The sequence below is a fragment of the Myotis lucifugus genome, unplaced genomic scaffold (assembly GCF_000147115.1).
Source record: "Myotis lucifugus unplaced genomic scaffold, Myoluc2.0 scaffold_134, whole genome shotgun sequence".
Classification (NCBI taxonomy): Eukaryota; Metazoa; Chordata; class Mammalia; order Chiroptera; family Vespertilionidae; genus Myotis; species Myotis lucifugus.
In genome coordinates, this window is record NW_005871182.1 from 2,355,203 (window position 1) to 2,383,106 (window position 27,904).

Sequence of the window (27,904 nt, forward strand, 5' to 3'; positions counted from 1 at the left end):
TGAAATATATTTTTATTGATTTCAGAGAGGAACGGAGAGAGATAGAAACATCAATGATGAGAGAGTATCACTGATTGGTTGCCTCCTCAGCATGTTCCCCACTGGGGCTTGAGCCTGCCACCCGGGCATGTACCTTAACTGGAATTGAATCTGGGACCCTTCAGTTCCCAGGCTGACACTCTATCCACTGAGCCAAACCAGCTAGGGTTTTTTTTATTTTGTTTTGTTTTTTACTTAAGTCTTGGTGTTCAAAGTAACATAGATTGAGGTTTCAGATTTTTTTTTTTTAAATATAGTTTGTTGATTTTTTTCAGAGAGGAAGGGAGAGGGTTAGAGAGCTAGAAACATCGATCAGCTGCCTCCTCCACACCTCCTACTGGGGATGTGCCCGCAACCAAGGTACATGCCCTTGACCCGGAATCAAACCTGGGACCTCTCGGTTTGCAGGCCAACAGTCTATCCACTGAGCCAAACCGGTTAGGGCTCAGATATTTTTTGAATGGAAATTAACTTTTCTTCTCATTTATTTGTATTTAAGTAAGTTAATTTCATTTTTAAAGAACTTTTTTTAGTATATCTTTTGGTTAATTGATATATGGTATTTTTGATCAATTGCTATTGCTTTCTCTCTCTCTCTCTCTCTCTCTCTCTCTCTCTCTCTCTCTCTCTCTCTCTCTCTCTTTCTCTCTTTCTCTTTCTCTTTCTCTCATAGGAGCAAGAAGGTTTGTGACCTTGGATTTTGGCAGACCAATACTGTTGACTGATGTGTTGATTCACATTTGGACATTAGGAGAAGAGGTGGATGGGAGGCGATTGGTAGTAGCAACTGATATAAGCACCCATTCACTAATTCTTCATGACTTGATACCACCTCCTGTATGCAGATTCATGAAGGTAAAGAACTTCAAGAAAGTGATATAATTGATAAGTTTTCTATGTTTCTGACAAGTTATGAAAAATACTCAGACATATAATTAAAAGTATAACTATATCAAATTTTTTAATACATTACTCAGATTTTTATTGTTGAAGGTGAGTGTATATGTATATTTATTTTTCATTTCAGATCACTGTCATTGGACGTTATGGAAGTACAAATGCCAGAGCCAAAATTCCATTAGGATTTTACTATGGTCATACCTACATCTTGTCTTGGGAGAGTGAACTGAAGTTAATGCATGATCCTCTAAGGGGAGAAGGAGAATCTGCAAACCAGCCAGAAATTGACCAGCATTTAACAATGATGGTTGCTCTACAGGAGGATATACAGTGCAGGTTGTTAGGAAATTGCAGAATATTTTAATCTTATTGAAATCATTTTATACACACACACACACATATTTAAAAAATATTTTTATTGATTTCAGAGGAAAGGACAGGGAGAGACAGAGAAACATCAGTGATGAGAGAATCATTGATCAGTTGCCTCCTGCACACCCCCTACTGGGGATTGAGCCCGCAACCTGGGCGTGTGCTCTTGACTGGAATTGATCCCAGGACTCTTAGGCCAACGTTCTATACACTGAGCCAAACTGGCTAGGACAAACCATTGTATTTTGTATAATGTCTTGCATATATTTTTCAAGTAATGTCTTTTTATAAGTGTACAGAAAAGAGCAGAAGGAAATAGGGTATTAGTATGTTACAATAATGTTTAATGCATTGATGTATTGCGATTAAATAATTGACCCTATTTAGTACTTAAATGATATCTTTTTAATGGTTGTGTTAATATGTTTTAGACATTTAAATTTAATGTGTATTCATAAATGTACATTAAAGAACATTGCAGGAATGATTTTGTTCAATTATTTTTTACTTACAGGTATAATTTAGCTTGTCATCGACTGGAAACTCTTTTGCAAAGTATAGATCTTCCTCCTCTCAACAGTGCTAACAATGCACAGTATTTCTTGAGGAAGCCAGATAAGGCAGTCGAGGAAGACAGCAGAGTTTTCTCCTCCTATCAGGATTGTATTCAGTTACAGCTTCAACTTAATTTGGCTCACAACGCAGTGCAGAGGCTCAGAGTAGCTCTAGGTGCAAGTAGGAAGATGTTAAATGAAACATCAAATCCAAGAGATTTAATTCAGACGTCTTCCACAGAGCAATTACGTACTATCATCAGATATTTATTGGACACTTTGCTCAGCCTTCTTCACTCTTCCAATGGTTTGTATTTGGCTTAAGTATTTTAAAGACTGGGAATATTTATTGTGATCTAGTTGAGTATTTTATTGTTGCCTTGATATTTCCTGGGTAATGTTAATTTTGATATCCATTCTAATGTGAAGATGAAATCTGTTCTTTAGGTTAATTCATTTTCCCCCTGTATTTTTGTTTAATGGATTTTTTGGATTATTTTTTTCTTGACTCTCTGCCAGTGATGTACCACATTGTTGTGTTACTGGCAAAATAATAAATATTGTTAAAACGTGCAACAGGGTAAACTTAATAGTTGTTAATCTAATATAGAGCTATCATTTTCTTTCCAAGAGCTATATTTTATTATTACTGATGCGCATACAAACACACATACACAGCCATCTGGTATATCCATCTCCACATACAAGAAATATAATGGATCTAAGTGCGAACTCTTCCCTTCCTCAAGTCTTTAGCAATTGAAATCCTACCTATAAATAACAAAATAAAAATAATATAATTGTGTATTGATTGCTGGTAAAGAAGAAAACATGTCTAGGAATGCTGATTTTGATATCAAAGCATACACTTAAATAGGAAATTTTACTGTTTTCTTTTTTATAATAGGACACTCCGTTCCTGCAGTTTTGCAGAGCACGTTTCATGCCCAGGCCTGTGAAGAACTTTTTAAACATTTGTGCATCAGTGGAACCCCAAAGATACGGTTACATACTGGTCTTCTACTTGTTCAACTTTGTGGTGGTGAAAGATGGTGGGGTCAGTTTCTCTCTAATGTTCTTCAGGAACTGTACAATTCAGAACAGCTTCTCATCTTTCCACAGGATAGGTAGGTCAGACAATATTGAACTTGTTATTAATGATTTATGCTTCTCATGGTCTGTGTTCAGATTTTGAAATCTGTATATTGATACTGAGTGGAAAAATGAAGCATGTGTGTCTATTCAGAAGATGGAGCATGCCCAGTGAAGGGCATATTGAAGATTATACATGATATAACTAGACTATATTCTTTGGTTTCCTAATTGAATCATGAACTTTATGGATCTGTGTTTACTAGTATTTCCTATCAGATCATGCTATTTTATGTGTTAAATATGTTTTTTGAGGTTATGCTACACTTCCCTCTACCTGATTTCTTGTGGTTAAAGTTAGAAAATACAATCAATAGCTTGATAAAGCTAACTAACATTATACCTATAGAGAGCTTGCTTAGAGCCAAATATTCTATCATTAATTACTCTTAAATTACAATGTAAATATTTTTTTGAATTAAAAAATTGAATCATAATGAGTATTTTATTTATATCTTCTTTTTAGGGTCTTCATGTTACTTTCCTGCATTGGTCAAAGATCACTTAGTAATAGTGGAGTATTAGAAAGCTTACTTAATCTGTTGGATAATTTATTGTCACCTCTTCAGCCACAGTTACCCATGCATCGGAGAACAGACGGTATTATTTAAAGAGTTATCTTTAGTAGAAACATAAGATTCCTGTAAATATTGCTTTAGAAATTAGTTAGGCTTAACTACTATTAAAAATACTCAATACTGCACATTTTGTTACTGTTTTTATAATGTAGACTTTTTTGGATGACCAGCCTTCATGTGATTGACTTCCATATAGTTACTGCTTTTTAAATCTTTTCATTAGTTGAATTTGAACTTGGAAATTATTATAATGTGTTTCTTCTATGCTGTCATAACTAAAATCAAACTTTCTTAAGTTTAAGGTTTAAAGTACCATTGCTGCTTTCGTCATTGAAAATGAGTTTCATTTGAGGGAGAAAATTTTTATTGAAATAAAATCCTTAGAACATATGATTTTTAAAATTTTATTTTATTATTTTTTTAAAATATATTTTTATTGATTTCTTACAGAGAGGAAGGGAGAGGGATAGAGAGTTAGAAACATCAATGAGAGAGATACATTGATCAGCTGCCTCCTGCACACCCCCTACTGGGGATGTGCCCGCAACCAAGGTACATGCCCTTGACTGGAATCGAACCTGGAACCCTTCAGTCCTCAGGCTGACGCTCTATCCACTGAGCCAAACTGGTTAGGGCTTTAAAATTTTATAACTTTATTAATCATAAGTTGAGAGATTTTTTTCATGTCAGTCACCTGTAAGTCTAAGGCAGGGGTGGGCAAACTTTTTGACTCGAGGACCACAATGGGTTCTTAAACTGGACTGGAGGGCCGGAACAAAAGCATGGATGGAGTGTTTGTGTGAACTAATATAAATTCAAAGTAAACATCATTACAGAAAAGGGTACGGTCTTTTTTTTTTTTAGTTTTATTCATTTCAAACGGGCCGAGGCCCGCGGGCCGTAGTTTGCCCACGGCTGGTCTAAGGATATTATCTTTTACCTTGTTTGCTAGTTTACAATTTATCTGTTATATTTATCCTATATTTAAGATTCTATTTTTGTACCATGCAGCATTTGTTTTCCATTAGAATCAATTCATTACTTGATTTGTGGTCTTAAGTTCCAATTTTGAGGCTTATTATAAATATAAGTATTAGTAATGATATGGTATGTTTTAGATTTGTAAAATGTTGTATCTCATAATTATTTTATTCGAGAACATTAGAACTTTTAGAGTCCCCTGATTATTTTTTACCCTCCCATCTCTATATAGGGGTACTAGATATTCCCATGATCAGTTGGGTTGTTATGCTGGTGTCCAGGTTGCTGGATTATGTGGCAACTGTTGAAGATGAAGCAGCAGCTGCAAAGAAGCCGTTGAATGGTAAAGACAGGGAGAGGTTTCTGACAGGTATCAGAAATTTATAATAATCTGTTGGTGGGGATTTTGAGAGACTTACAGTTATTGCAGAACTGTTTATTGGCCCAGAGATTCCAGCTGTATGTAATTTATGTAAAATATGAATTAACTTTACCAGGAATCTTTGTAAGGATAGAATTCATTTTTGAAGGATGTTAGGAACAAACCTCTTGTTTGAACATGACTTTAGTTTCTAATACAATTATGTCCTTCATGAGGTTTCCCCCCATACCCCTTTAACCAATTTATAATAAAACTTCACTTATGTATATATATAAGTGAAGTTTTAAAAAAGGAAATATGTGAAGACTTCTTGAAGTTTTATGTTTCTTTAGTATAGTGTCATTCTATTTACCATTATAAAGTACAGTTCTATTAATTAATTACAAATGGCTTTTATGCTTCCAGAAATTCTGAGATTTTGGTTGTAATTGTTCTTCATAGTCTTGAGGCAACTCTTAAAAATGAAGGGAAATCAAATTGCAAGATGAATCGTTTTCTTCTCCTCTTCCAAGTTAAAACTTTATAAAAATGAAGCTATTTGAAATAGCTACATTTAATATGTAAATATAGCTAACAAGTGCCATAAAATTTGAAATTTTAAACAGTATCAGGTTCCTAGTATTAAAAAAAGATCCCCTGGAGTGTTTTATAGGTGAATCAATTGATTATGGTGTACATTATGTTTGGGAAGAGGATGGGGGATTCTTTTCATGTACTAAAGAATTTGTCTAGATATTTATTTTTTAAACAAATACTGTATGTCAGTGGTCAATTTACTCAGTTTTAGGATTATATGTAAGACAATTAAACATGACTATAATATGAAGTTGGAATATACAAGTATTGGAGGTTTTAGTTTTCATTTATATTATTCAGAGATTATGGAAATATATTGGTGGAAGACTTTTTTTTAGGGTTTTAAGAATTTATACTGACTTGACAAATGGATAGTAGAGAATCAAAAAAGATGTCTTTAGGTTAATCAAATAAACAAATAATTGGAGTTGGGTTAAGTGTAGGAATAAGCCTGAATTGAGCAGAAGAATGACACAGAATGGCCTGGATACATTGTAAAAAAATGAGAATAAGTAGAGCTATGCAGCATGATTTTGAGTTACTCAACCTTATTTTTGCAGTCATTATGTCAAATTATTGAGTACCATTTTGGGGGCATCTGCACAAAAGCATAGGAGTTTGAAATTTATTTATTTATTTATTTTAGTTTTTTTTCAAATATATTTTATTGATTTTTCACAGAGAGGAAGGGGGACGGATAGAGAGTTGGAAACATCGATGAGAGAGAAACATTGATCAGCTGCCTCCTGCACACCTCCTACTGGGGATGTGCCCACAACCAAGGTACATGCCCTTAGCCTGAATCGAACCTGGGACCTTTCAGTCCGCAGGCCGACACTCCATCCACTGAGCCAAACTGGTTAGGGCAGGGGTTTGAAATTTAGGCAATATTAAGCATTTGTTCTTGTTAGATTTGAGTGACATTTCCACAGTTGTATTGTATAGAGATTAATCTTAATTGTGGAGAAAGTTGGCTGTTATCTTGAAGGAATAGAGACAGAACTCTGGTCTTAAAGTCACTTATGATTTAGGTCAACCTTTTCAGGGTAAAATCTTAGCAATTTCTTTACAATGGTTTTCTTAATTTTTAAAACTGCTTTGTCATGATTGACACATTTATAATTTTGTGTTTGCTGGGTATTAAAAGTACTTTAAAGTTACATTGAACAGAATTATTAATAAAACTTTTCCTTGCCCTATAGGTAACCAGTGGAGTTTTATTAACAATAATCTGCACACTCAGAACATACATAGGTCTTCCAAAGGCAGCAGTAGCCTGGACAGATTATATTCCAGGAAAATCAGAAAGCAGCTAGTTCATCATAAACAGGTAATTTTTAATACTTTTTTTATTTTAATGTTTGAGAACATTGCTTTACAAGTTGCATGGGATAGACTTGCATTAGGTATGGCATGTAAAGAACTAAGTAGGCAAATTACTTACCACTTTGAGACTGTGTTTCCCCTTATTTGTAAGACTGCAACAATAAGTAGTTTACAGATTTTTGGTGATGTCTTTTCAACTGACTACCTCTTCTTGTCTCTCTTTACTACCACTTTAAGTGAGGCCATCATTATCCTCTGCCTAGTCAAAAGGCCTCTCTGCCTTTGTTCTTTCTTATTCTAATTGGTTTTTCATGCTGCCCTTAGGGCAGCGGTTCTCAACCTTTGGGTTGAACGACCCTTTCACAGAGGTCGCCTAAGACCATCCAAAAACACATATATAATTACATATTGTTTTTGTGATTAATCACTATGCTTTAATTATGTTCAATTTGTAACAATGAAAATACATCCTGCTTATCAGATATTTATATTACGATTCATAACTAGCAAAATTACAGTTATGAAGTAGCAACGAAAATAATTTTATGGTTGGGGATCACCACAACATGAGGAACTGTATTAAAGGGTCGCAGCATTAGGAAGGTTGAGAACCACTGCCCTAGAGAGTTCTTTTTAAAAATCAACCATTGGATTATCTCACTCCTTTAATTCTTAGTTACTTACAGTTGATCTTCTAATGAAGGTTAACCTCCTTAACTTGGTTTCAGAGCATCTATTATCTGGCCCTCTGTCTAACATTCAGTTTTGAATTTTGGTCTAGCTACTTTGAGTTCCTGGACCAGTTTTCTCATACAGAATTTTGGTTGTGCTGTTTTTGTCTTGTTTTATTTTTTCTCCAAACAACATACTTTACTCTTTCTCTTGGATAACCTAACTTACTTTTCAGGTCTTTCCTGGTTTCTAAATTAGCATAGTATTGCATACAATATGTTCCTCGTGTGTCTTATATATTTCCTTTCATATTCATTATATGTTTTTATAGGGATTCTTTTATTTTGTGAACATGAGATTTGTGCATTTCACTGAGTAAATGATTTCTTTTTTTTTTTAATATATTTTATTGATTTTTCACAGAGAGGAAGGGAGAGAGATAGAGAGCCAGAAACATCGATGAGAGAGAAACATCGATCAGCTGCCTCCTGCACATCTCCCACTGGGGATGTGCCCGCAACCCAGGTACATGCCCTTGACCGGAATCGAACCTGGGACCCTTCAGTCCGCAGGCCGACGCTCTATCCACTGAGCCAAACCGGTTTCGGCAGAGTAAATGATTTCTTACAGTACTATTAGGAATCATGCAGAGTGTGTGCTCTTTTATTCCTGGCTTCTTTTGCTCAAAATGATATTTTTGAGATTTATCTGTATTATTGAGTGTATTAGTGGTTCTTTTTTATTCATTACTACTATTCATGTTTGGAATGTTCCAAAATCTGTTTTTCTACTTTCCTGATGATGAAACCTTTATTTTTTGGTTTATTCTTTAATTGTTTTTCTTTGAAATATTAATAGATCTCTGCTTCTTCATTGTATAAATGCATCTGAACACATACACTCACTTTTTCTGTTACAGAAGGGTATATAGGGGTAGACAAAAGTAGTACAGTTGTGAGTTCATGAAATTCAAGAGTTTACAGTTGTGAGTTCATGAAATTCAAGAGTTTCTTCCTATTACTATTAATTAATTATTATTATTAACATACTTTTGTCCACCCATATATATTAGGATGTGATTTTGTTGCAGGCCATCTGTGGATTCTTGTGGTTTTTATCTCAATAGGTTCCATGATTTCTCTTGAAAATTAAGCATAAAATTATTAATGTGCATTTCACTATGTGGAAGTGAGTTTATAGCTGACCTCAGATTCTTATGATGCTGTACTTTATTAAAATTACTTTAAAAAAAGATTTTTAAGTTAATTTTTAGAGAGGAGGGGAGCAAGAGAAAGAGAGAGAGACAGACAGACCAATGTGAGAGGGAACACCTCCTGCATGCCTCCTATTGAGCCTGAAACCATGGACATGTGCCTTGACCGAGAATCAAACCAGCAACCTTTCAGTGCATGGTACAATGCCCAGCCAACTGAGCAACAATTGCCAGGGCTACAGTTACTTTTGAAAGTGTCCTCCTCTTTCTCTTACAGCATGTGCTATATCCTTGATACTTAGTGTACAACCTAGGTTGTTGTCAATAATATTTGTGTAATTGATTTAAGATGAAATGACATTGTATGTGAAACCCTTAGGATATGGCAAGTTTGTGAAAGCTTTGGGCTTTTTTAAAAAACATGACTTAGCACCAACTTGTTTATTTTAACTTCTAAGTTTTTCAGCTATGAGCTAACTATTTGATCTCTTGCAAGAAAGATGATGGTGAAGCTTTTTCTTTTCTTATTTAGATAATTATTATTTATTGACTGGGGATCAAACCTGAAATCTTGGCATATCAGAGCAATGCTTCAGCTAGCCAGGGCTGAAGCTTTTTCTCTCAACACTTTTTCTTTTTGAAACTCAACTAATTTTAGGTGGTACTAATTTGCATTTTTTTCAAATGTAGCTAAAATTTTTTGGTCACTTAATGTTTATGCTGGCTGCATTTAATTTAGGATATGAAAATAGAAAATAAACCTAGATTGTAGTTCAGTAGATTTTTTCTTAGTAAAATGTTACTACCGTATTTTATTTTTTAGTGTGAAGGACATTACTGGATAATTGGCAAGACTTAAAATGGGGTTTGAGGAGTAATGGTAGTAGTACATCAATGTTATGTCTCTGATTTTGATGGCTGGATTATGGTTTATAGGAGAAGGTTCTTGTTTTTATGAATTACACACTAAATTGTTCAGGATTGATTGGTCTTCAGGTTGCCAACTTATCCTCAAATAGTTTGGGGAAAAATGTCTTTGTATAGTAATTTAAATTATTAAGATTGTGGTTGTTTCAAAATAAATTACAAATTATATTTTTTTTCTTGGTTATAATTGTATATGTTAACTATAGAGCTTTTGGAACAATTTTTTGAAAATAGTGATTTGTAATAGTTTTTACATTTATATAATACTAGAGGCCTGGTGCACAAAAATTTGTGCACTTGGGGGGAGGGGAGGATTCCCTCAGCCCAGCCTGTGCCCTCTCGCAGTCTGGGACCCCTCAGGAGATAACGACCTGCTGGCTTAGGCCTGCTCCCGGGTGGCAGAGGGCAGGCCCAATCCCTAGGTGCAGCCCCTGGTTGGGCTCAGAGCAGGGCAGATTGGGGAGTTGGGGCGCTCCCCCCTGTCACACACAGAGTAGGGCCCATCAGGGGGTTGGGAAGCTCCCCCGGCACTAACAGAGTAGGGCCGATGGGGAGTTGGGGCACCGCCCCCTGTCACACACAGAGCAGGGCCGATCAGGGGGGTTGGGGGGCCGCAACTGTCACACTCAGGGCAGGGCTGATGGGCAGGTTATGGCTTTACCCCGTCACACACAGAGCAGGGCCTGTGGGGGGGGGGTTGGGGCGCCACACCCTGTCACACAGCAGGGCCTATCAGAGGGTTGGGGTGCTGCACTCTGTCACACACAGAGCCACAGGGCGATCAGGGGGTTGGGGAGCTCCCCCCTATCAGGCACAGAGCAGGGCTGATCAGGGGGTTGGGGCACCTTCCCCTGTCACAAGCAGAGCAGGGCAGATAGGGAGGTTGTGGCCCCGCCCCCTGTCACAGAGCCACAGGGCGATCAGGGGGTTTGGTTTCTTCCCCCTATAACGCTGATCCTGGTGCCGGGAGGCATATTACCCTTTTACTATATAGGATAGAGGCCTGGTGCACTGGTGGGGGCCGGCTGGTTTGCCCTGAAGGGTGTCCTGGATCAGGGTGGGGGTCCCCACTGGGGTGCCTGGCCAGCCTGGATGAGGGGATGATGGCTGTTTGCAGCTGGTCACACCCCCTACAGGGTGGGGGTCCCCACTGGGGTGCCTGGCCAATCTGGGTGAGGGGCTGAGGGCCGTTTTCAGGCTGGCGGGTGACTGAAGCTCCCAACCTGTCCTTTTTTTCTTTTATTTTTATTCTGGGCCAGCTTTAGCTCTGAGGCTTGGCTCCAGCTCTGAGGCCTCAGCTGCTGAAAGCAGGTATCTGGTTTGTTTGGGTTCTATAATCGAAACACTGTTTCAACTCCAGCTCTGAGATCCCGGCTGGCTGAAAGCATGTTTCTGGGGTTTTGTTTAGCTTCTATATTTGTAACAATGTTTCAAACTGCAAGCTCAGAGGCCGGCAGCCGCAGGCAGGGAATGTTGGCTTTCTCCGTCACTGAAGCAAGCAAGCCTCCTGTTCGCCTCTAGCTGCCTGGCTGCTGGCCGCTATCTTGGCTGGCAGTTAATTTGCATATCACACTGATTAGCCAATGGGAAGGGTAGTGGAGGTACGGCTAATTACCATGTTTCTCTTTTATTAGATAGGATGTGTTGATTATTTAATGTATGTACATGGCTGGTTTTAATTTATGATAATTTTTCATATATGGGTATAACAGCCAAGTTGATATTTATTTATAATACTAGAAGCCCTGTGCACGAAAATTTGTGCACTGGCGGGGGGCGGGGGGGTCCCTCAGCCCAACCTGTGCCCTCTCACAGTCTGGGACCCCTCGGGAGATAACCACTTCCTGGTTTCGGCCCGCTCCCCTGGAGGCAGACGGCATGCCCGATCCCGCGGTGTCAGCCCCATCTCCCGTGGTAGCAGATGGCAGGCCCGGATCCCGAGCTCGGTCGGGCAGCTGCTCAGATAGTGCTGCCGCCTGCCCCGCCCGCCCCACCCCACACACGACAGGCCCGGATCCTGCGCTGCCACCCGCCCCAGCCCGCACACGGCAGGCCCGGATCCCACGCTCGGGTGGGCGGAGGCTCGGGATCGCACTGCCGCCTGTCCTGGGCCGCAGAAGGCAGGCCAGGATCTTGTGCTGGGGCGGCCAGCGGCTAGGGATCGCGGTGCCGTCAGCTCCAGGCGGTTTAGCGCAGCGGGATTTGCCTGCAGTATGCAAATTAGCTGCCACTTTTGTTGGTTAATTTGCATATCACGCCGATTAGCCAATGGGAGGTGTAGCGAAGGTACGGTCAATTACCATGTTTGTCTATTATTAGATAGGATGATATTAACATTTTTTATAATTATGATTATAAGTTTCTAGTGATTTTCTATTTAGAGTATTGTTTTGCATGTATGGCTATATGAGGAAGTGGTTAAGTCATTCAATAGATTTTTTAAGGTCTTTCTGGGCAGAGATATTTTCCCCCCTTTTGGTTCGTTTGTTCAGTACTGCCAACTAGTGGTTGCCAGGGATTAGAGATGATGCAAATGGGATATGAGGATAGTGGGTGGGCAACAAAGAAGAACATGAGGGAACCTTGTGGTGATAGAACTGTTCAGTATTAACTGTAGTGATGATAGATACATGAACTAACCTAGGCTTAGAATTGTATACAATGAAAATACACACACACACAAATGAGTACAAGTGAAACTGGAGAAATCTGAATAAGTTTGGTGAATTATAACATTGTCATTACCCAGTTGTGATATTTTTTCTTATACTATATTTTGAAAAACGTTATCATTGGGGAATTTCAGTAAAGTGCCCAAGAGATCTCTGTATTTTTTCTTACAACTGCATATGAATCTATTGTTATCTCAGTAAAATTGTTAATTAATGAATACATATGCATACCAAAAATATACTGCTCTTGAATGAGATTCCCATAAAGCAAAACTAAAAAATAATATTGTCCAAACATATTTCCCCATATATTTAAAAATAATTCTTTTCCTTTATTTAAAGAAAAGTCTATTAGGCCCAATGGCTTACATGAGAAAATTTTCTGGTATTTCCCTTCTCCCATGAGATAAGGAATTGGTCACTTTTACATTATGAAATGGAAAGATCTTATTATTGGGACTTAGACAGACGGTTTTTCTTTTTATTATTGCTGTTTTGTTTTTGAAATCAGCAACACAGTTAAAATTCGGTCTTTCAGGGAATTATAATCATCCCTTGGTATCCACAGTTATTGGTTCCAGGACCCTGTAGATACCCAAATCTGTATATGCTCGTCACTTAGATAAAACTGCATAGTATTTGTATATAACCTACATTGTCCTGTATACTTTAAATTTATCTCTAGAGTACGTATAATACCTAATACAATGTAAATGCTATGCAAATAGTTGTTATATTGTTTAGGGAATAATGGCAAGAAAAATAAGTTCTGTATATGTTTAGTATAGGCACAACCATGGTAATTGGGCCTAACTATATAGTGCAGGTCAAAAACAAGGTAACATTTGTACTAATTCCATTAGTTTGATATATGAATTATGTGAGGAGTATAATAATTTATTTTGTTGCTTTTATCATTGCTATCTATAAGAGTAATTTTTTTTTTAAAGCAACTTAACCTACTAAAAGCAAAACAGAAGGCTTTGGTGGAACAGATGGAAAAAGAAAAAATACAGAGTAACAAAGGATCATCATATAAACTTCTGGTAGAGCAAGCAAAACTAAAGCAGGCTACTTCAAAGGTATGATTTTTTAATTTTCAATGTAATTATCTTAGAAAAGTTATTTTCCCTTTTATTATTTCAAATTATTTGAATAGATAAGTATCTTTAATAATGACCTGGAAATGTAAATATATGTTATTCAAATTATGATGGGGTTATATTCTAATAAACCAATTATAAGTTGAAAATATTGTTAAGTTGAAAATGCAGTTGCTCTTTCTACTATCTTTCTGTACTGCCACAATGGTATGCATGAGTGTCCTGGCTGGTGCTCTCAGAGTATCAACAATGCTGAAAAGAGAGACAAAGGCCACGTTCTTATTAGGCCATGCTCAAAAGTCATTGTCTGGTTTCTTACTGTGATGATGAAGCATGGTTACATTGATGAATTTGAAATTATTCATGACCACAGAGCTGGGAAATCTTTTGTGAACCTCACAAGCAGATTAAACAAGTGTGGAGTAATCAGCCCCAGATTTGATGTGCAACTCAAAGATCAAGAAAAATGGTAGAACAACCTGCTCTGTCCCATCACTTTGGTTTCATTGTACTGACAACCTCAGCGGGCATAATTGACCATGAAGAAGCAAGTTAAACACACACACAGAAGGGAAAATCCTGGGATTCTTTTTCTTTTTTAAATTTATCTAAACTGTTGAAAGTATTACAGATGTTCCCCTTTTTCCCTCCATTGACCCTCTGCACCCCGTTTTTATACCCCCTCCCAACGCCTCCACCACACTATTGTCTGTAGGGATGTAATATATATGTGCACATAAAATGCCTCAATGAAAAAAAAATGTAATCAGTACACCTAAACTATGAAATATCATCACTTAGCCTACCTACCTTAATCGTGCTTAGAACGTAATGTCCAAAAAATGCTAGTCACAGTACACGGTAGAGTATTGGTTCATTATTGTGATCGCTTGCCTGACTAGGAACTGTGGTTTGGTGACACTGCCTAGCATCAGGAGAGAGAACGGTACTGCATATCACTAGCCCAGATAAAGATCAGTCCTACTGCTTTGCATCATTGTGAAGTAAAAAAAAATGTAAATTGAACCATTGTAAATCGGGGACCGTCTGTAGTATATTTTCTTGAAAGTGGACTGTGTTCCAGTAAATTGAAGATAAAAGACTCAAGGAAATACAGTTTTCCTAAGTAAAATCAAGTGCAGTGATTTATTAAAAAAAAACCCTCACTTTTAGACTCTGTCCTGGCTCACGCCTTTGATGGAGAGATACCAACAAACAATCTACATTTTTCTTGGTCTTCTCCCCCCCCCCCACTCCCCCTACCAAACTAATAGAAGAAAAACTATCCCTCTTGATGATTTACCTTGGGGCTCATCAACATAATACTTCCCTCTACTCAGCAACTTCATTCATTCATTGATTTGTTCTTTTATTACCAAGTCAGACAAGAGCTTTGCCTTACTATGTTGAGAAAATATGGGCTCTTTCTCCTTTATGCAGACCCTAAGGGAGAAAGGATGTGGGGCCATGAAAGAGAGGAGGAACAAACAAACAAAAACAAGAAGAGAGGGACTCCGTGTGAAGTGGAGGGGGCTATGGTGGTCATGGCTCAGAGCACAGAAGAGGACAAATGTCTGTCCTTGCTCTCTTTGTCCAGCTGCTATAACTCCCTCCATCACAGTCTGAGCTTTTTTACCTTTACCCTCTGTCATGCTTTTCCCATTCTGATTTAGAAGCCTCTTTCAGGATTTAAGTTTTCTATTTTTTTCATCTCAAGCTGCAAAGGTGCAGAGTAATTAGCCATGTTAGTCATGCAAAAATAGGAGGTGGACCACAAACAATGTGGGTCCGGATGACTCCAGAAAACTTTTTTATAAGACCTACAAATATCTCTCAGAGATATAAGATGAAATGGTGATGCCCGGAGACTCAGTAAAGTCTGAAATGTGAACAGTGAGTCCTGGACTTGGAGTTTCCTGGCACTGGATAGGATAGTCCAAGGAACACAGCATTGGGGCAGTCCAATCGATCCCTTAAGAATATCACAGCCATCGCTGGTTTGGTTCAGTGGGTGGAGCGTCGGCCTGTGGACTGAGGGGTCCCGGGTTCGATTCTGGTCGGGGTTATGTGCCCGGGTTGTGGGCTCGATCCCCAGTGGGGGGCGTCATGCAGGAGGCAGCCGATCAGTGATTTTCTCTCATTGATGTTTCTATCTCTCTCTCCATCTCCCTTCCTCTCTGAAATCAATAAAAATATATTTTAAAAAAAAGATTAAAAAAAACTATCTAGAAGCCCACATCTGAAACCTATATGTTCATGTTGACCAGTGTCACCTCAACCAATTTAATAAAAAAAGAAACTATGTATTTTTAAACTTGTGGGGATAACATTTATATGTAGCAACCAAGTTTGTGTATTGTGTTTCTATTCTATAAATATGAAATTACAGTTATTCCCTCAGATTTTGAAATTAATACTTGAAATTATATAGGTTTCTTTAACATCTACCTTTTATGAATTATGTTTAGGATATTTTAGTAGTGTATATTTAGGCCATTAGATTTGACCTAATGTATCCTTTTTGTAGAATTTCACTTTTCTGAAATTCTGTTATGTATCCCATACTTACTGTAAAATAGGACGTTAGGTATATTGGTCAGTATAGATTTTAGTAATCTTACTTTTTGATCTTTAGATGTTGTAAGTTTTCTGAGTGAATATTTCCAGTATCTATCTATATGAAAGCCTAAGTGACCAGACTACCGGATGCCTGGCTTGTAGCTATGACGCTCAGTGACCACCAGTGGGCAGATGCTCAATGCAGGAGCTGGCCCCTGGTGGTCAGTGCGCTCCCATAGTGGGAGCGCTGCTCAGCTGACAGAGGGGTGCCAAACACTGGGCCGATGGCTGGTGAGCGCAGCTGTAGCAGCAGGAGCTTCTCCTGCGGACACTCCTCCTGTGTGCCCGAGCAGTGGCGGCACGCGCATCGGGCTTGAGCAGGAGTGGTGCAGCACCCAGCCCAGGCTCGGGCTCCTCCCCGGCCTCCTGCTGCTTTGCACAGTACTTCGTGCTGTGCAAGATCTATGCGGAGAGCAGGCTGCAGCCCGACGAGCTGGCGGGTAAGGCCTGCTGCAGCGGCGCGGAGGTTCACTGATCCCCGTAAGCCAGACTGAGGGACCCCAGCTGTGCATGAATCTGTGCACTGGGCCTCTAGTATAAATATATTTGTACTGAAAGAATTTCCATTCAGTAGATATTGATTTAAATATTGTAAATTTCTGTGTACAGCACTTTAAGGATTTAATTCGGTTACGTCGGACAGCAGAATGGTCTCGTTCCAATTTGGACACAGAAGTTACAACAACCAAAGAAAGTCCAGAGATAGAACCACTTCCATTTACCTTGGCCCATGAACGCTGTATTTCAGTAGTCCAAAAACTTGTCCTGTTTCTCCTCTCCATGGACTTTACATGTCATGCAGACCTTTTATTATTTGTTTGTAAGGTAAGTAAACTAATAGGCATAATTTTTAATTACAGATTTATAGGGTAAAAAAAAGAATTAGGAAAAATGCAGTTTTTAATTGCTTTTTAATTAAGAGAAGTTATAGTGCTTTTATTGGTTTTTCCTTTTATGAAGATTTATTGTGCCTTGAAATATTTAAAAAATATTTGTCACTGATTTCTCAGGAGACCTGATTTATATTTTAATCTAGTTAAAGCTAGATTAATGTAGATTCGAAATGTATATAATTTGGGTATGTCTATCTCAAACATACCTTTTTAAAATAATTAAAATAGGAAATATAACAATAAATGTCAAATTACAGTAATGAGGGGGTTTTAATTTGATTCATGAAATCACATTTCTTTTTCATTCTCTGTCAGCCAATTATTTTAACATCATAAGCATATCTCATTGAAAACTACAATGCTTTGATTTTGGGAAAAAACATGTAATTGCTCATTAAGTATATGATTTTATAAAATGTATTGCAGGTTCTTGCACGCATTGCGAATGCCACGAGGCCAACTATACATCTGTGTGAAATTGTAAATGAACCCCAACTGGAAAGACTGCTATTACTTTTGGTTGGGACTGACTTCAATAGAGGAGATATATCTTGGGGTGGTGCTTGGGCTCAGTATTCCTTAACTTGTATGCTACAAGATATTTTAGCAGGTTTGTCAGAATTTGTTTTTCATAGGAGTATGTCAAAATTAGCTTGTCATTGCTCTATTAAGTAACCTTTAAAGGGAACTGTAAATCCCCAAAGTATAAAAGATTTCTTTAATGTTATAGCAATAGCAACCATTTAAATTACTTGTGTATAATTACGTTGACTTTTGTGATAACTCTAAGTCTTTTTGGAGGAGTTTATTGGCCCCATTATTAATACCAGCAGTGGGCTGCTTACTAGTTCTCTATGGCCTTGAGGAAGGTAATCTCTGTGCCTTCATATATAAAATGAGGATAATAGTCTCTTCAAATGTAAAATTAGTACCTTTCTTATAAAGTCGTTTTTTGATGAATAAGGGAGTTACACATTTTGTGTTTTCTCCTACTTACTAGTTTTCAGAAATTAAAGGTAATACAATAGGTCCTAGTATTTCCTTAGGTACGTGAGGTCTCATTTGTCACTGAATCTTTTATAGTTGGTAGAGAATACATGCTGTCATTCTCTAAACTGGAGGAAGAAATATGCTTTTAATATGTTTTGGATGTCTATTTATAAATTATTCAAGCAGTTAGAACTGTTTCATTGCATGCAGGAGAATTGCTGGCGCCAGTAGCTGCAGAAGCCATGGAGGAAGGAACAGTGAGCGATGATGTTGGTGCAACAGCTGCCGAATCTGATGACTGCCTTCAACAGTCTTCAGTTCAATTGCTAGAAACTATAGATGAACCTTTGACACATGATATAACAGGTATATTCTTTGTATTATGTTTTATTTCAAATATCCTTTAGTTGTTTTTTTTTATTGAAAATTAAGAATGTTAGTGAAGAATATAATTAATATTTCTGTTTTTCTGTTAGGTCTTTTTGGTCTTAGTAGCTGTATCAGTTATTTTCCTAATGATTATGTTTTGCTTTGACTCTCTGAATGAATGCTCATAATAAAATACTATCTATTCATAATGTCTTAGTTATTTTGATATGGTTTGATTTGACTGTGTTGAAGAAATGACAAGCTAGAAAACTTAAAGATCTTCAGTGGTTAAGAAAACAGGGTTAAAGGCTCTTTAAGATTCACTTTTTGTGTATATTTGCTTCTTTTCTTTCCTTTGTTTTTTCCCTTGCTTTTTAAAAAAGTAACTGTAGCTTAGCACAGTCGTTTGTGGGATACTCCCTACTTTTCAAAACTAATACCCTATGTATGCCAGATGGTAAGAGAGAGAAGCATCGATGTGTGAGAGAGAAACATCGATGTGTGAGAGAGAATCATCTATGTGAGAGTGGGACATCGATTGGCTGCCTCCTGCAGGCCTCCTTCTTGGGATTGAGCCGAAACCCAGTCAGTCATATGCCCTGACAGGGAATCGAACCAGCAACCTTTCAGTTGATGGGATGATGGCAAACCAACTGAATGAACCACACTGGCTAGGACCATTTGTCTTTATTTTATGTATGTATGTATGTATGTATGTATGTATGTATTTATTTTACATTAACTTTTTTTTTAATTTAAATTTTTTATTGTTGAAAGTATTACATATGTCTCCTTTTCCCTCCACTGACCTCTCCCTGGCCGCTCTCCCTCCTCCCCCATTTGTTTTTTGTTAACCTTATATTCTCTCACGTTATTATCCTTTCTACCTAATAGTCCCTTTATCTAGATTAGAGTGTCTCCTTTTGTTTACATGAAGAACTCCTTATCTAATATTCAAACAATACATGCCCTTTTCAAAGAAGCTCTTCCCATCACCACCAGTAGTGTTGGAGATTGCCACCAGTGGTACCTTACACTTGATTCTCTCTGATAGCACTTACCATGTTGTAGTTGGTTTAATGTCTGTAGTGTACTCTCACCTCTGAACCTCTATTAATTTTTTGAGGCTGGAAATTTGTTTTATTAATCTTCATATACTCTAACCCTAATACAGACTGGCATTTGCTAGGCATTCTATAAAATATATGTTGAATAAGAGGGTGGGAATTTATGAGAAGATAAGATTTGTAAGGCATAGAAGCTAGTTAAGAGAGCTAAATACTTTCTAATGCATCTTAGAAAAATAAGGAGAATAACAGTCTTATAACTTGAATCTTTTTGCTTTTCACTGGTATCATTTCCTGAAAAATTAGATGTAACATAATGAATTTCTTATTGGAGGTAAAAAAATTAATAGCATTTAAACTTTATGCAACTTGATTCAACAAGGATTAATTCCATGGTCTTCTTCCTTCGGAATTGCATTGGTTTTTAAAAATTGTGTGTTATAGAGTGGTATATTTGCATATCTACTAATACCTAATTGTCAAGATTAAAAATTTAGAAATTTTTATATCAATAGAAACATGTTACACACAAGTGAAATAACTTTTACTGTAATTAAAAGCAATATATTATTTAAATTATGTTAATTACTCCACCAGTAAAATCATTTTCAATTATTTGAAGGTGCACCTCCTCTTTCCTCTTTGGAAAAAGATAAAGAAATTGATCTTGAGCTACTACAAGATCTAATGGAAGTTGATATTGATCCTTTAGATATTGATTTGGAAAAGGATCCTCTTGCAGCCAAAGTTTTTAAGGTATGATACAAAATAGTATTCTTTGCAAATAAAACCTTTCACATTGCTCTTTTGGTTTATTCATTACTCAACAGAGGAAAGTGTACATATTTATCACCAAATTGACCCATGATTTAATGTACTCAAAATCTATTAAATTGCTGTAGGTACTATAGTATACCAAATGAATAGTATAAGGAAAACTTACACCATTTTGTTAATATATCCACTAATATTATCTCATGTAAGAACCACTAATAAGCATGGGGAAGTATATTTGTGGATTATAAACATTTCAAGCAGCATTTAATCTGATCTAAGCTGAATTCATTGCAGATTTTACTTCTGTGTTAGCCTTAACTTTTCTAAAGGAGATACATGCTTAATACTTTATATTGATTCTTTTTGTGTGTAAGAGATTTTATTAACGATAGTTATCCCTCAGGTTTTAAATAAGCTATTTTTAATATTTTGTATAAAAAGAAGAGAATATTACAGAACCATTCCTCTATATCATTAGGATTATATTTATGTTTTGGGGAATTTAAAATATAGAATGATTATTTTGTAACCCTGTGTGAGTTTAGATAATGTACATAATAATGTCACTCCTTCTGAAGAGGCAAAAATAAACTGCGGTTGTTTTCCATTTGTTTAAGCCAATAAGCAGTACATGGTATGATTATTGGGGCGCTGATTATGGCACCTACAACTACAACCCTTACATTGGAGGTCTTGGAATTCCTGTAGCAAAGCCACCTGCAAATACAGAGAAGAATGGATCACAAACAGTCAGTGTGTCAGTGTCTCAGGGTAAGTGTGTGTTTATATCTTAAGACATATGCTGCTCTTGGAAATAAGTCCTAAATTTATATTTTCCCTCTTGAGAAATTGAGCCCGAGTGTGTTCTAGCAGGGTTTAATATCACAGGTGTGCCATGAGAGTGACATTCAGAGCTGTGTGTTTCTGTCAGTAAGTTTTGAGGAGCTTCCATTTATGGTCCAAATTTTCCCCCCTCAAAATAACACTTAACAAAATAGCAAAATATATTTGTAATTGTGTTTGTCAGTGATTTTGAGTAAATTTGCTTTTATTTTTTAATGTTAATAATAAACTTTTGTATTTGTCAACAGAATAAAACTATTTTGAATATTATTTTGGCACTCTTCTAGTCACATAAAATATATCATTTTTTTTTTTTTACATTTTGAGTCAATCATACATTTATTAGAGAGTTACAAGTATAATACAGAGAACATGTGTTGTCTTGATCCATTAGGTGTAAGTTGCTAATCTGATGTTATTTTTATTTTGTTTTATATATTTTTCAAAGTAGGTCATTCTTCTACATAAACACATCACAAGGCACACTTCATCATAATCGGGAAATTAACATTAATATTAACTAATGTTCAGACCTCATTCAAGTTTCGTCAGTTGTGTCTACATAATGTCCTTCAATGCAAAAGAATTTAGTGCAAAAACTTGCAGTACATTTATCTCTTCAGTTTCATTCAGTATGCCACGGTTTAACTTTTGTGATCTTGATACTTTTGAAAATGACAGCCTAATTACTTTATAGAATGTCTTCCAGTTTGGGTTTGTATGCTATTTCCTCATGATTGTAGTCATGCATTTTTGACATAAATATCATGAAAATGTAATGCTCAGGTTTTCTTATTGCATCCCATTAGGTGGCTCATAGTTTTAATTTGTCCCACTACTGCAATTTTAAGTTTATTTACTTCATTAAGGAGGTGTTTGCCTATCTTCTCCATTGTAAAGTTATTCTTTTCCCCAAGTAAAAGATTTTACTGGTTTAGAAGTGGTGGCAGAGTGGTTATTGGAAACTATTCTTTAAAAAAAAAATTACATGTTTATTCATTTAGTTTGAATAGACCCTTGGTTTGCTGTTTTACTCAATGGATTATAATTCACTGTTATCATTATTTACTTGTTTGTTTTTATTGAGATAATATATAAATAACAAAGTTTACTGTTATAGCCTTTTTAAGTGTGCAGTTCTGTTGCAGTAAGTCCATTGTTAGTGTTGTCCTTATTTATTTTGATGTTCAAATAGTCCCGGATTTGACCAGTGGGATCTTTTCCAAGCTGGTCTCTTGTATTTTTGTCATGTTCGCATCTTTCTTTGAGCACTTCCTTGTTTTCTGGCGCAGCAAGAGGCCAAGGCTGATTATTTACTTTCTCTTCCCAAGATTGAGAATTAGACATTTTAATAAGGCAAAGCGATGTCAAAACATTTTAGAGGAGAAATTGTGATTAAAAAAACAAAATTTGATTGGTAGATAGACCCCCTACTGGGGCTCGAACCTGCAACCCAGGCATGTGCCTGGAGCAGGAATCATAGGTTGATGCTCAACCACTGAGCTACATTGGCTGGGCTACTTACTGTTCTTTTGATGGCCATGCCCTCTTGGTGGACAAATGTAGCAGAGTGTGTATGTGTCTATACACATTTGCATTTATATTCATTTCTATGTCTATCTAGAATGCCATGAGTTCACATTGATACAACACTTTAACTAATCCAACTTCATAGGCTTCATTTTAGTAGTCCCCATTTGCATAGTTGTATCTTTTTTCTGACAGTGAGGAATCTGGTTCTCAGTATCTTTAACATATTCATTTCATTACTATTACTTCACTTATTTGATCCACCTCATTCTACTTATTCACCTTTCCATCTCTGGACTTCTTTGTACAGGTATTATTACCTGCTATGGCTCTGATAACCCCATGCCTGGTTGTTCTTACATGAGGACACATATCCTACCCAGTTTCCTGTTTGGATGTCAACATTTTATTGTAGGAAGTAGGACATGAGTAAGTCTTACCAAATTATCTTTTAAAAAAATATATTTTCATTGGTTCTTTTTTTTTAGCCCTAGATGCTCGTCTAGAAGTTGGACTTGAACAGCAAGCAGAACTGATGTTGAAAATGATGTCTACCTTGGAAGCAGATTCCATTTTGCAGGCATTAACAAATACATCTCCTACATGTAAGTAAAAATTGTCGTTCTTAGAGTATTGCAAAAATGATTAACCTGCTGATTATTTTCAGGTGTAGCCAGCAAGGACAAATTTCTAAATTTGATGTCTGATGTGAGTCTGAACGGGCTAAATACATAGCACAGTGATGGCGAACCTATGACACGCGTACTCATTTTTTTGGTTGATTTTTCTTTGTTAAATGGCATTTAAATGTATAAAATAAATATCAAAAATATAAGTCTTTGTTTTACTATGGTTGCAAATATCAAAAAATTTCTATATGTGACACGGCACCAGAGTTAAGTTAGGGTTTTTCAAAATGCTGACACGCCGAGCTCAAAAGGTTCGCCATCACTGATATAGCACTTCTCTTGCTAAATTAGTAGGAAGTTGAGAAATAAGACAAAGGATTAACAAGTTGGGAGAGTGGAGGGGACCAAAATATCTCCATGTAGTGCTCTTAAATTCAACTCAGAAACCTGAGTCATGTTTTTGTTATTGTCTTGTGAGGTTAAGTAAATTCCTAGGGAAGGCTATTAGCTAGCTATCTGTGAGTTTATTGCATTATATTTAAATCATTAATAAAAATGGCTTTTGTATTACTAACATCTTTATTATCCTTAAAGACTAGGATGGAAGACCTAGGTAAGGATGATAGTCAAATGGGCCTAATTGAACTGCAGAATTGAAAGGATTTACTACCTAATTATAGCAAAGGAATCAAATTTTTTATAATAAGGGACCAGATGTTAAATATTTTAGGATTTCTGAGCCATATAGTGGGCATTGTAACTACACAACTCTGACTTTTTAGCAATAAAGCAGCCATAGACAATAACAGTATGAAAATGAATGGGCATGGCTGTTACAAAATCAGGTGGCCTGCCAGATTTAGCTAACAGGTCACGGTTTGCTGACCCTTGATGTAAAATGCTAGACTTGGGTAGATCTGCTCCTCTCAGGTGAGTACATTTTAGATAGCAGCCTATCTCTCAAAGGCAAAGATCGAGGAGAAGTACTGAGAAGATGATAATGGTTCCCCCAACCCATGTAGGCCTACGAATCACTTTACCTGCTCTGTGACATGGTGACAATGGGCTGGTCATAGCAGTTAGAAGCTAGGGAAAGCATCATGTTCCTTCAATCAAAGGGAGTTCACAGTTCATTTTCATAAAAGCTTTGGGTTTTTTAGTTCTCTCTGTGTTAAGTTAAATTCTTTCATTGCAAACTTCATTTATTTCTTAGGAGATATAGAAAAAAAGAGAAGATGCTGTTCTGTACTCTTAGTATTGGTATTCTAATATTGTTGTACATTGTCTCCTATGTAATAATGGGGATCCCTTTTGTTTGGTCAGCCTTTCCATCACCACAGCTCAATACTGCCCAAAATAGTGCTTTTCTTTGTTAGCCATTTAAAAAACCACACAAAAACATTTATTAGAAGATCCTTTGTAATTGGTATCAGCTTCTCAATTGTCTTTTGATTATTGTCATGTGCAGAACTGTGTCCTCCCCTTTGTTTTCCCCCTCCCTTTTAATATAACTTTCTAAATATATGAAGAACTGCTCTTAGAGTCCCTATATTTTGCGCTCCTCATGAATTATATTTATTTAATTAGTTTGATGTGTGGCTTGGCATCAGGATTTTTGGATGCTTCAGGGTTAAGAATCAATTGACTAGATTGTCCATTCTAATCCCTGCTGGCCAGCCTGTGGCCTGCCAGGTTTCACTTGTGGACCAGAGTACCCTAGAAACCTCCTGGAGAAGAGAGCACAGCTCCAGTGGGCTCATGCCATGGGAACTTCTAGACCAGTGATGGTGAACCTATGACACGCGTGTCACAGGTGACACGTGAACTCATTTTTTTGGTTGATTTTTCTTTGTTAAATGGCATTTAAATATATAAAATAAATATCAAAAATATAAGTCTTTGTTTTACTATGGTTGCAAATATCAAAAAATTTCTATATGTGACACGGCACCAGAGTTAAGTTAGGGTTTTTCAAAATGCTGACACGCTGAGCTCAAAAGGTTCGCCATCACTGTCCTAGACACTCGTGGGTGGGGGGTGGAAGAAAGAGAGAAAGAAAAAACAGTCAATAGACTAGAGTCTAGATTATTCTAAAACTACCTTCTTAAGAATTAGTCGAGATTCTTCTTCCTCTCCCTTTTCTTTTCCTCTTATTAATTAGGAAAAAATTTAAAAATTGCTAGAGTAAAGTGCAAAAAAGTTTCTTTCCTTTGGTGGACAAATCCTGTGATTTGGGAGTTTCTCTGTTGATTGTCCTTTTTGACTTTCAAATAATGTGGTAAAAACAAGTTTTCAAATAATAACAATGAATCATTTTAAAGAATACAGTTTTAAATTAAAAAAAACAAACAAACCCACGACCATCAGTTACCTATACATAGTAATAGCTAGTTAGCAGTTCTCCTGATTTGTGTATAAAATCATAATTGTGTTTAATTTTCAGTATCACAGTCTCCCACTGGAACAGATGATTCACTTCTAGGGGGTTTACAAGCAGCGAACCAATCCAACCAACTTATTATACAGTTATCATCTGTCCCAATGTTAAATGTTTGTTTCAACAAACTTTTTTCCATGCTTCAAGTCCATCATGTTCAGGTATGACTTCAGGAGAAATGATGCATTTTTAGACATTATTAACAGCCTGATATAAGATGAAAATGACTGGGGAGAGCATTCTCAACCTAACAGGGATGATTTCTTTATTATGCTCAGCTGGAAAAATATTGGAGCTGCTTTGATAACCACAGCTCTTCAGTAATAGGTTATATTTATATTTTTTATGATTCTAAGTTTTATTGATTAGATCCCACTACAGTTGACTCTTGAAAAACACAGAGGTTAAGGGCTCTGACCTCCCCCACAACTGAAAATCACATTTAACTTTAGACTATCCCAGTTTAAACTACGAATTGCCTTATGTTGACCAGAAGCTTTACTGATAACAGTTAATTGTATTCTTACAATAAAATAAGCTAGAGAAAAGAAAGTGTTACTAAGAAAATCTTAAGGAAGAGAAACTACGTTTATATATTTATTGAAAAAGTCTGCATGTAAGTGGTTCTGTGCAGTTCAAACTCATGCTATTCAAGGGTCAACTGTATATATTATAGTTTAAATACACTTGTATTTAAACACTTGAATCAACTCTTAAGTTAGGAAAGTATTTCTATTAGCTAAATTATAATTTTATATTAGGTAAATTATATATTTTAATTCACTTAAGTTTTGATTCATCAAGAATTTTAAGATTGCTTGTCAACTAAATTGAAGTAACCAAAGTATTTAATAGAAAAATTATTTAGACTTAATCATAAGTATTCATACAGAAGAATTTGTTTAAATAGTATTTCATAATATAACAGGTACTTTTTTCTTTCAATTTTTACTCTTTTTCAGTTGGAATCACTTCTCCAATTGTGGCTCACATTGAGCCTGAATTCTAGTTCATCTGGAAACAAAGAGAATGGAGCAGAAATTTTTTTATATAATGCTAATCGAATACCTGTCATTTCATTAAATCAAGGTAATATTTATTATTAGGAAAAATATTCTCATAGCATAAATTATAAGCTTAAAAGGTAATGATTAGGTTAATATATACTTAAACTTTGTCATAAGGGTTATAATGTTTTCTTTTTTTAAAAAAAATATTTTTATATTTTTATTCATTTCAGAGAGGAAAGAAGAGGGAGAGAGAGATAGAAAGATCCATGATAAGAGAATCATGGATTGGCTGCCTCCCGCAAGTTCCCCTCTGGGGATCGAGCCCACAACCCGGGCATGTGCCCTTGACTGGAATCAAACCTGGGACCTTTTGGTTCACTGGCTGACGCTCTATCCACTGAGCCAAACCTGCCAGGGCAGTTAAAATGTTTTAGTGAAAGAAAAAAATTTTTATACACTGACTTAATAATTAGCAGGAAAGAACAAAAGACCTTTATATTCTCTTATCTGTATTATTTTATGCCTGTGTGCAACTGAAATTGACAATGTTCCATGAATCTTTATGTTGGATTCCTGTAAAGTGTTATCTTAATTTGGTTTTAGGGGAATTGGTAAGTTGGAGAAGGATATTAATTTGCCATAGAAGTTGTGTTCATTTTTTTTCTTGGCATATGCAAGAATGTGGAAACTAGAATAATATCTTCAACAGGAATAGAACTAGCCTTTATATCTGGCTATAAGAATTTATTTTAGTTATATTTTAAGAAAAGTGATAATGATCTATTTCTGGTGCTTTCTTCCTGTGGAGGGGTATCCTGTATCTTACATGGCTCTCACATGACCCGTTTTTCAGCCTCACTGACAGCCATACTGGGTCATGGTCCCACATATGTTTGCAATTGTTTCAGCAAGACCAGCCTGACTTTATTCAGCTTTCATCTTTTCCTTGTATTAGTAATTATTATAAATTTTGCTCTCATCTCTTTTAAACTTTGTTATTGTGAAAAATATTAAATAAGAGTAGATAGGAAAGTAATGATTCCTTATTATCATCACATATCTGGTTAGTATTTAAACTCTGACAGTTGTCTCAACTTTTATAATTTTTTAAAATTTAAATTCGGATCTATAATAGGTCTACACATTGTAGTTAATTATGTTCTTCCTTTTAATCTCAGTAGGTTTCCTCTGTGTCTTTTTTATCCCCTTATAAAGTCATTTATCAAAGAAATATGGTTATATGTTTCCCAAGACTCCTGGGTCCTGTTTCTTTGTGACTGTATCTCCACTATG

The 27,904-nt window shown here is 36.4% G+C and overlaps 1 protein-coding gene, 1 non-coding gene and 1 pseudogene across 2 annotated transcripts in view; all 3 read left to right on the forward strand.

The window, feature by feature from the left end:
• The window catches only part of BIRC6 (baculoviral IAP repeat containing 6), a 177,162-nt gene that overhangs the window by 79,634 nt on the left and 69,624 nt on the right, over positions 1–27,904 (forward strand). The window contains 16 exon segments of the mRNA XM_006094357.3: positions 713–894; positions 1,067–1,275; positions 1,826–2,172; positions 2,773–2,992; positions 3,484–3,617; positions 4,809–4,919; positions 6,737–6,864; positions 13,295–13,426; positions 16,676–16,891; positions 17,386–17,569; positions 18,160–18,315; positions 20,008–20,141; positions 20,780–20,933; positions 23,024–23,140; positions 25,608–25,762; positions 26,564–26,690. Coding sequence (XP_006094419.1) covers positions 713–894; positions 1,067–1,275; positions 1,826–2,172; positions 2,773–2,992; positions 3,484–3,617; positions 4,809–4,919; positions 6,737–6,864; positions 13,295–13,426; positions 16,676–16,891; positions 17,386–17,569; positions 18,160–18,315; positions 20,008–20,141; positions 20,780–20,933; positions 23,024–23,140; positions 25,608–25,762; positions 26,564–26,690 — 2,706 coding nt within the window.
• LOC106698084 lies at positions 13,518–14,035 on the forward strand (annotated as a pseudogene).
• On the forward strand, positions 24,815–24,947 carry LOC111827123. Its single transcript, XR_002830626.1, has one exon. It is a non-coding gene; the product is annotated as a small nucleolar RNA SNORA52 (small nucleolar RNA).